Source organism: Onychostoma macrolepis, chromosome 06 (assembly GCF_012432095.1).
Source record: "Onychostoma macrolepis isolate SWU-2019 chromosome 06, ASM1243209v1, whole genome shotgun sequence".
NCBI lineage: Eukaryota > Metazoa > Chordata > Actinopteri > Cypriniformes > Cyprinidae > Onychostoma > Onychostoma macrolepis.
Window position 1 is genome coordinate 25717230 of NC_081160.1, and position 9720 is coordinate 25726949.

The following is a 9720-nucleotide window of genomic DNA, read 5'->3' on the forward strand; positions in this document are numbered from 1 at the left end:
AAATTATATAATATTAGATAGTTTGGTACTTTGGTCTGCTTACTACAATAAATTTTGTAGGTGGAGAAAACAACAGACCAGACATTTTACACTAAGTAGGTTCAAATTGACATGACTCATACTTGCTTTTAAATAAACATGAAGATGAGCGTTAAATAGGCTAATAATTCCAGTCAGCACATGAAATTCAGGCCGTGTTTCAAAACCTATTGAACCCGCCTTGACAGCATTTATAGGCATACAGTTTGTTAGAAACGCGCCTATTGCGCTCCAAAATGTTGCCTACATAGGCAAGTTCACTAGGTTTTGAGGCACATTTCCAAAACTCTTTACGCCTACAACGCCCCAAAAATGATTTCTAGGTAGGTGAGCAGCTGACAAGATTTTGAGACACAGCCATGCTATTGCGCAACAGTCAGCACTCTCGAAGAGCGGCCGGCAGTGACGTCGCAGGCGCCGCCATATTGAAATGTTTCCCCTCTCCTCCACTTCTTCACTGAAGCTGAGCTCAACAGCAGCCATCAGCTCTCGCTTTCCAACTGGAGACAGGGACAACAACACAGACATGGAGATAGACACTCTTCTGGAAGCTCTTAAAGGTGCCCGGTTGTGTGTTTTGAGGCGGTCTGCGTGAGTTTAGAGAGGAGTTATATGTGTTTATAAGCTGATAGTGTGAGTTAGCTAATGTTAGCATGGCCTGTAGCTAAATGGCTTTTCCTGTTTTTCGAGGTCTGATGTGTCTTAAGAGCAGATGAACAGGTTTCTTTTTCCTATTTTATGACTTCTATCGCTTTTTTGGCCAAAACGACGGGTTAGTTAAATAATTCGTTAATAAATAAGACTATTGTTGATTGAGATAACTAGTTAGTGGTTTGGGATGATCTAGAGTTGATTTGAGTATGTTACACAACTGTTTATTCAGTGTTAACTCTAAATTAGTTAATAATTGAATAATAAAGTCCGATTTTCTTGCTAAGTTTTCTTTATAACATGATTTTTTTTGGCATTTAACGTTACACCTTGAAGTTGTACTCAGTTCTACTACTAACTTGAATATTATTATTACTACTGTTATTATTGTTAATAATTTCTCATTCTTTATATATATATACCCAGAGTGGTATAAATAGTTTTTGTGATTTAATGACAAAGCTCAGATTTGTTGTACAGTACCTGCACTAATTCTTATGTAAGTGTGTTAGGAAATGTATTAATATGTTGTCATTTTTCATAAAAGTTCAGGGCTGAACTGGTTATAGTTTTCCTTTAGTGATCTTAGTTGGGGTCATTCAAAACCTCGTGGTACTGTATCTTGAGAGTGACTAGTAACAAGATGTTTAGGGTCATTATAATTGTACTTCTTACTTCATTAACTCTTCTTGGAAAATAATGATATGTTCTAATTTTATATGTTCTAACTTTAATAAAAGCATGCATATTATTCCAAGAGCGATTTATAGATGTTTTCTAAATAGTTGTAGAAAATAAAATGCTGATTTTGGAGCTTGAATATGACCTAAACCTAGGTGCACTGTAGTTGTTCTCATTTAAAATGTGAGATGTAGTTTTTTTTTCCATGAAAGTAGATCTAAATCAGAACTAGAATGGACTAATTAGATTTCGAATTGAAGGTATTTTAAAGTTGGAAGTTGCTTGGACTGCATCCAGTACACATGTTTATATGAAATCCATAATGCGATCTTATTGTGTTTGCAGATTTCGACAAGGAGGTGAAGAAAGAATCGTCTCCGGTGTTAGATCAGTTTTTGTGCCATATTGCGAAAACCGGGGAAACCTTGTAAGTACCTCCAGATATCAGTGGGTGATCTAAGAGGGGCATTGAAACCCCCTTTACCTTTTGTGTGACCTCTTTTTCAGTGGTTTGTTTAAAATCATAACTACTTTTCTAGGTAACACCACAAGGTGGTTTATTGCACTACCACAGCACTTTTGGTTTTGTTCCAAAACACTCTGAACCTTGTACTTATCGACTAGATCTGCTTTAGACAACCTGCTCTCATTTCATGAAGTAATTGTTAGAATACATAGTCAGATGCATATCAAAAGATCTGATCCCTGTATGTCTCTGGAAAACCTGCTCCTGATTGGTCAAAGTTCTGTGGTCAATTATTTTTGCATACTGAACTGTGTGGCAGACAGTGTTTAATTTATCATATTATCTCATCACTCTGGTTTCTTCTCACATAATAAAACAATTTCAAATGAATTTTGAAATATAAAAATTCTGTGCTCATTTATTTGGTTGGTAGCCGTGTCATGACTTGCGAATGTTGTCCCTTACAAAGTTTAGCTGTCGGGGAGTTACTAATGCTTAATATTGTTGCCTTTTCAGGGTGTCCTGGTGTCAGTTTAAAAGCTACTTCATATTCAAACTGGAGAAAGTAATGGAGGATTTCCGAGCATCGGCCCCAGAGCAGCGAGGGCCTGCTAACCCCAACGTAGAGTCGGTTCCTTTTGAAGAAATGAAGGAGAGAATTCTTAAGATAGTGAATGGATACAATGGGCAAGTAACACTCTAATTAATTGCATCGTGTGGCGCTATCACCAATTTTCCTTTCTGAAAAGCACTGGGTTTGTCCCTGTATCTTTACCCCAGAGCAAGTGTGCCATCTTCTGGCTGTTGAATATAACCTAGCCTACACCGTTGTGGAGGATGCAGCAGCTAATTCAAATATTTTCTCTATCCAGGATCCCATTCACTATCCAGCGCTTGTGCGAGCTGCTAACTGAACCTAAGAGGAACTACGCAGGGACAGAGAAATTTCTCAGAGGGGTAGAGAAGGTCAGTGTGTGATGCGCTATTTAGTAGTTTTGCTACTTTTTATTGTAGTTTTGCTACGTTCCATCCGAAGTCCGGTGTGAAATATTATTACTTGCTATCTTTGACTTCCATAAAGGCACGCTGTTGATTTATGGCCACTTGTATTTGTTTTGCAGGTGTGATTTATAAACCTAGAGGATCGTTTACAGTGTTTCACACACTTGTGTCTTCAAATGTTTGCAGAAAAGGGTTTTATTACCATGTGTTGGAGGAACTTTGACACATCAATGTGTTTTATGTTCTTAAGTGATTTGATTACCATTCAAGGCCCACATTTTAGTCCAAATTCAAGATTCACTCATTCATTTTCCCATATAGGAGGTTGTAAATGAATTTGCGTTGTTTGTTATTGACACTGATTGTTTTCTCTCTTCATCAGAATGTGATGGTGGTCAGTTGCATTTATCCTACATCTGAGTAAGTAATGACTCTTTACTATTAAAATGTAAAGTTGCTACATATTAATTGAACACTTAGATAACTTAAATCTATTGCTGGCCTCTTTGTAGGAAGAATGGCTGCAGTGGTGTCAACAGAATGAATGGAGTTATGTTGTCAGGGAACACATCTGCCTTTACAGAAAGGTGAGGAAAATATATGAGCTCAGGACTAGTCATTTAAAAAAAATAAAGCATAAACTTAATTTCCCTATATATTACAGGAAAGTAAATGGTCCAGGAACGCCCAGACCATTAAACAGACAGAAACATTCCATATCCAGTTCACTGGCCACAAATGGCCTTCCGGACAGTACAGAAAACAAGGAGACAAACACAGCACAAGGACACAGCAAATCGGCCAGGTAGACTAAATTTGCCATTGTATCTCCTCATCTGATTAACACTCAAGACCAGAGATGGTAAACAGCAAAAATTAAATGCTAAGATTTACATAAATTACTGGAAAACAGTAATTTAGTTGATTGAATCAATGAACGTTCATTTATCTTTCACATGATATGTGTATCATATCTATATAAATGCATCATTCATTCGTTCAATATATCTTTGTGTTCCAGTGATGCATCTGTATCGGGCATTGGTGGGCCTCTCGGCAGCTCTGTAAAGAACAAACACTTGGATGACGAGGAAGATGAGGGAATGGAGGCGGAGGAACATGAAGTAAAGAGGCTGAAATTCAACCAAGATGGCACTGATGAAGAGGAAGATGAAGATGAAGTAGACCAGCATGTTGTCGAGAGACCGAGATCCACATCAACTAATAGCTCCTCAGATAAATCAGAGGATGCCGAGTCACCGTCGTCCATGTTGCAGGAGGGGAGTGAGGAAGAGGAAGAAAGTAAACCTCATGGATCAGCTGCAGGCTCCGAGGACCAAGGTATCATCATTTTTTTTTTTTTTTCTCCTCCTCTTCTTTTAGGTTGTATAAAGCACTAACATAATCTATTCTTTGCTAACATAGAGCCTTCCAGCACACAGCCCGAGTGTCCCGTGGCAGATTCCAGAGAGGCTTTTACTGAGAGAGAGGTTCCCTGTGGCTCTGATGACTCTCCAGAAGAGCCCAGCGATATGGACCAATCAGAGCAGAGAGCCCCAGCAGGCGTGGCCTCTAGCCCTGAGGTGAGAGAAGGGGAGGAGCCAAGCGAGCAGGTCAGCAGCAGTAGCACTGATGAAAATGCCTCTGGACCCACATCCAGCAGCAGTAGCGTAGAGTCACCTACAGAGGGCGACTCTGGGTCAGGGGCCCTGGACTCGGAGAGTGCAGAGGAGGAGCCGATGGAGCAGGACTAGAAGCCTGCAGACTCAACAATATCTGAGTGCTTTTGTGGAGATTAAGAAGACACGCATTTAAGTGGCCTTCCACAAAGGCCATCAGAAGCAACATCCAACCTACCGCCATGCGCCTTTTGGTCGAGAGTCCACCTAACTTCTCCAACCTTCCCAAACGGACACTTTATGCAGATGTACATAGGATTTTATTGCTGAAGTGAAGGTTTTAAACTGTCTTTTTTACAGTTTTCTTTTTTTCCCCTCAATTGCATTCATGTCATCGGTTTCTGCCTGTCTGTTTTGTCACAAAGCTTAAAGCGGTTTGACTGAAGTTTTTTTGATGTCTAGTAATCACACTGACATCACTAAAAAGCTAATTAAAGAAATATTCACGGTTAAATACAAGTTAAACACTACACAGCTGTAGCATACCTTTGGTTACTACAGGAAATGATTCCAACCCAGTTAGAAAAAGCAGAAGTTGCTTGCTCATAGACTTTTATAATAAATGTATTTCAGAGCAGAAATATGTTGTCATAATTTACAGCATGACTGTTGTTGTTAAATCTTAACTTATATTTAACCATGAATATTTCTCTTAATATTTAAGTCTTGGTTCATGAGTTTAATCTGTATCCAGTCTTGTTCTAAGTTTTAGGTCGGCTAGGACATGTCTCCTCTGCATTGGTGTATTAATATTTTAGTCACCTTGTGTCAAGCATCGGGGCAGTGGAGTTTATCGTCTCACTCTCTCTGAAGAACCATAACTGGCTGCTGTTCAGGTTACGTTCCGAGCAAATACAAGCCATAGCTATCTTTTGTTCTGTTAAATGATTCAAGCCTAGTGTAAAATCGTTTCTTTCTGGTCGTTTGTGTGTAACTGACGGGATGTAAAATCTCTTTTCTCACTTTTGTATTCTTGTGCGGTCTGCGCTGCATTGAAAGTGAGTGGTTTATGTCAGGTACATTTACCTCTTGATTCAAACTGACTTCATGATTCACGTTAATTTATACCAGCATTTCAATCTCCTGTTTTATGAGAAGTTGTTTTGGCAGGTGGTTGTTGACTGCTCTGACTAGCTCAATTACGGTGTCATTTGTGGCAGTCCAACCCCAAGTTGTCTCACCGATAACAGCTGGCTGCCGTTTTGCAGCTGTGTGTTTTTGATATTTAGAATTTTTAAATTTCTGTAAAGTAGTGTTTTGTAGAGCATTGTGTTCACTGCCTTTTGTGCATCCATGTATAATTTTTTTTTTTTTTTGTGTATTACTGAATGCGTGTGATTTCAAAACAGTATTCAGACGAAGCAATAAATGTTATTGTTTTAAACATTTGGAAGACCCTTTAATTTGTCAAACAAATATGTTTCTGCAGCTGAAATTACAAAATGTTTGTTTCATGTTCTGTCTGTTGTTTTATTTCATTTACCATAGACATGTTTAAGGTAAACTTGATTTATATGTAAAGGTGTTCCTGTGATTTTCGTGATCAAAGACTTTCATTTTCAGGTTTCTAGATGTCTTTAAATCTGTGAGATTATTTTTGCCTGTTTTATTGAAATAAAAAGCCTGATCATTTAGAGAAGTAGTAACACAACTATCCTCAACAAGCCACACAATTTGATGTGTTCATGTTCGTGCTATGGACGAGTTTTACTCCAAAGTTTAATACTTGGTTAGCACCACTAACTTGTAGGATGTCATTCATAGGAGGATTATCGTTACGTAACGTCTCTTATGCTTTCATCCGGGCCTTTTCATAATCCTTAATCATGTTCCTCAAATTAATACATGCCTACTAATTCATTTTGCTGTTATTAAGCTCTTGCTCAAATGTTTCTGCTTCATTTCCCAAATACAAGTTTCCTTTTCTTATGTCACAGTCATATGTCTCTTAACAGGCTCCTGTTGACACAGAACAATAATTTCTGCAAGTTCTTTCAAGAAAGGAAAGCTTTATTTCACCTGTCTGGCTGGCTAATTTCAGAGTCGCATGAGTATGATTTACTGAAATTTACCCAGCCCTCTCAGAGGAAATAAAAAGTGGATTCCTGCCATGATGCATGGCAAGAGGTTAAGTTTAACTGTCGTCTTTGAACACTCGTCTCTTGGGAAATAAGCCTGCATGCTATGGGAATAGAAACAAGTCTTAAGTAAATGAATTGTAATTTGATCCACGGGACAGGGAACTGAAGCACTTATTAATAGTGATGAAGTTGAGTGACTATTAAGAAATTTCTTATGTTATGAGTAGCTCAGCTAAAAGAATACTTACTCAGGATCTAAAATATAAAATGTTTTTGTATATGGGTAAAATCTCGTCAATATGTTCAGATCATCTTAAGCCTATCTTTCAGACTATTCATTTTATTTATTTGCAGTAACAGTGCAAATAATTAATCTATTAACATAATGCATAATGAAATTAACTCTTATAGCATTAAAAGCTGCACAACAATAAAATGTGCTCAATTGTCGTGAAAGTGTCACAATGCAAAAATTAGGATAAGCAACCTCAAAGTAGGATTCATTTTCGTTGAAGTAATATGTTTGCTTATTTCTTTCTTTTATTTTAGTGGTGAAATATGACCTTGGCATGGGTTTCATGAAATTCGCCCATACAGTATATGGTTCCTCGATTGTTCAATACAGCCAAAAAGCTGTATCATTTTCTGTCATATAGCCTTTGATTACGTCAAACATTGTGTGCCAACTGCCAAGGACTCATTACTTGGGGATAAAGTAGGTAAATAACCACAATAATGTCAGATTTGCATGAGAAAACATAGCCATGTGCTAATCGTGATCTGAAACACAAAGTTTGCACATTTCTGGTAAGCTGATGCATTGACTCCGAGATAATGTGGGAATTATTGATGTTTTCCTGCACTCTTAATTGTTGGTCTGCCCCCATGTTATAATTTAAAATGAGATTTAATTAAGCAGAGAGTGGCCTGTCATTTACAAAGCTCAAGACAGATGTCTTAATGTTATTCACTGGGTGACAGGATATTAGTGGTCAGATATTGGGGCTTGACTTTATTTTTTCAGAACTTACAGTTCATCATCGTAGAGCAACATCTAGAAGGTGAAAAAAACAAACAAACAAAAACATAAAATGTGAAGTCCGACATTTAATATAATTCACACACTGGTGTCTTTGGAACAGAGGAAGCCATGCAGGGAGACCTTCTCTACTCCTTCTGTATAACCAATCAGGCCAATTCATAATTTGCAATTACCACATGCCCACTTCGTAAGACGCATGTCTAATTTTATATTATTCCCAACAGAGGACATGTTAAAAGTGTCTGAGAATTAGACTTATGAAAAGTGTTCAAACGTTTGGCTGCTGTGTGAAGTGGTCCTGCAGATCTCATTCTAAAGCAGGAAGTCTTTATCTTGTAATGAGGACCAAATAATAAATGCAAAAGTTTGTTAATCATAAATGCACTGGGCTGTTAGTTGGTGTCCCACAGTTCTTTGAAGTTCTTTGCATTACATAAAAATTGACTAATTATTTTTTTAATGCATTTTGTGATTCCGGATGGATACAATTAAGTTGAATATCATGTTTCTCTGACAAATGTCAAATAACAAAGTAAAATGAGTTGCAAATGGCAATTCACACTGACTTCAAAATCTGCATTTCAAAACACAGAACAAGAACCTGCTATGTAAGCAAACTAATTTCTAATTCTAAACCCGTCCTATATAATTTCATTCCAAAATGAAAAGTAGCTTATGTCCTTCATGCGTATTATCACATTTGCATTCTAGACGTGGCTTGACTCGGATCGGATTGGAAGTTCACTGCTTGGTCATTGCTGCAACCCTTAACGTGGTTCGAGTGAGGGTCAACCTCACCATGCACAATCTCTGTGTCATCCAATAGAGGGTAGTGTTTAGTCTCCCAGCCAGGCCTAACAGGTTTACCCCTCCCCAGAACGAGAAGACAGACTGACTGCCCCAGGGCTGTAGATATGGGATGCTGTCGTCCTCTGTTCTGCCTCCCCTTTATCCTTCTCCCTGGCATGAAGTCTCGATGACTGCTCAACTGCTGTGGGCACCGTGGCCAATGCAACCTTCAGCTGAGACTCCCACGTGGCTCTCAGCTTAAAGAGCTGTTTAAAGTATGTGGAAGCTGAAATGAGAGGGCAATCACAAACTCTAAAAATTTATGACTTTTTGAACTTGGTTAAAGGATACTTAGTGTCATGTAGCCAGACTTCAGACTACTTAAAGTCTGTTCCACTTTCCAATTTATCCTGGTCAAAAACTGCCCAATTAGACAGGAAGAAACTGCTTGAGCTGCATGCAAAGCGACCAGCCACCGAACGGTCAATTAGATGTTAAATAACATACTTATAATTTTACATTACATTTATGCATGATAAACTGTGTGATGTGAACTGTGTACTTGTGTAATGCCAAGGCTTTCAGCACATGGATGACAATTGGCAAGGGCGCAAGGATAAAATTTTATTTTAAACATCGAAACCTCTTGATGATCATACATTTGTTTGAATACCTTGTAAAGGGATGAGTTGTCAAGCGCAGTTCCCCAAAAAAGCTTGAAGTCTTGGAATTGCCAGACTGTTGAAGAAGTGTGATGGAAAACATACACTGTTCCCAGGCTCATGTTGTTTGAACTACCACTGACTTGTCAGACAGGCATTGACCAAGACCATCCTGGAGTCAGTTCACTTGTTTTGCCTATGGATGAGCTTTCAGTATCTAAAGGTATACCATTAAAAGGGAAAATAACTCACAAATCCTCCCATGTGTGCTATTTGGAATTTCTACTGAGACTTAAAACAAAGCTTGGTGAGAGATGAAGTAATGAGAAAATGACTGCTTTCTTATTGCAAAATGTATCCGACATCTGCTTTTTGCCATCTGTTTTCTCTGCATAAACAGGTGAGGGAACATATTGAACGCAGTCTGCCAAGCCCATTTTCTTGGCTCAACTCTTTACAGGGTAGTTACGAGATGGAATCGGTAGCAAAACGCCTGTCATGTAAAGTCCCTTGCCTGTTATGTATGGTCCTACTGTATACTCTTAGAAAAATTTACCTCGGTAACCATAGTTTCTGGCTAAATAAATAAATAAATGAATGTATGGGATTTTCCCAAAACAGAGTAAGA

General features: G+C 38.3%; 1 protein-coding gene across 1 annotated transcript; it reads left to right on the plus strand.

The window, feature by feature from the left end:
* The first annotated feature begins 356 nt into the window (after positions 1 to 356).
* Positions 357 to 6151, plus strand: ppp4r2b (protein phosphatase 4, regulatory subunit 2b). Its single transcript, XM_058779912.1, has 9 exons — positions 357 to 599; positions 1717 to 1798; positions 2354 to 2524; positions 2710 to 2803; positions 3222 to 3259; positions 3352 to 3426; positions 3504 to 3644; positions 3861 to 4180; positions 4265 to 6151. Exons 1-9 carry the CDS (start codon positions 470 to 472, stop codon positions 4591 to 4593), a joined length of 1380 nt encoding a protein of 459 aa, XP_058635895.1. The 5' UTR covers positions 357 to 469; the 3' UTR covers positions 4594 to 6151.
* The last annotated feature ends 3569 nt before the right edge of the window (positions 6152 to 9720 follow it).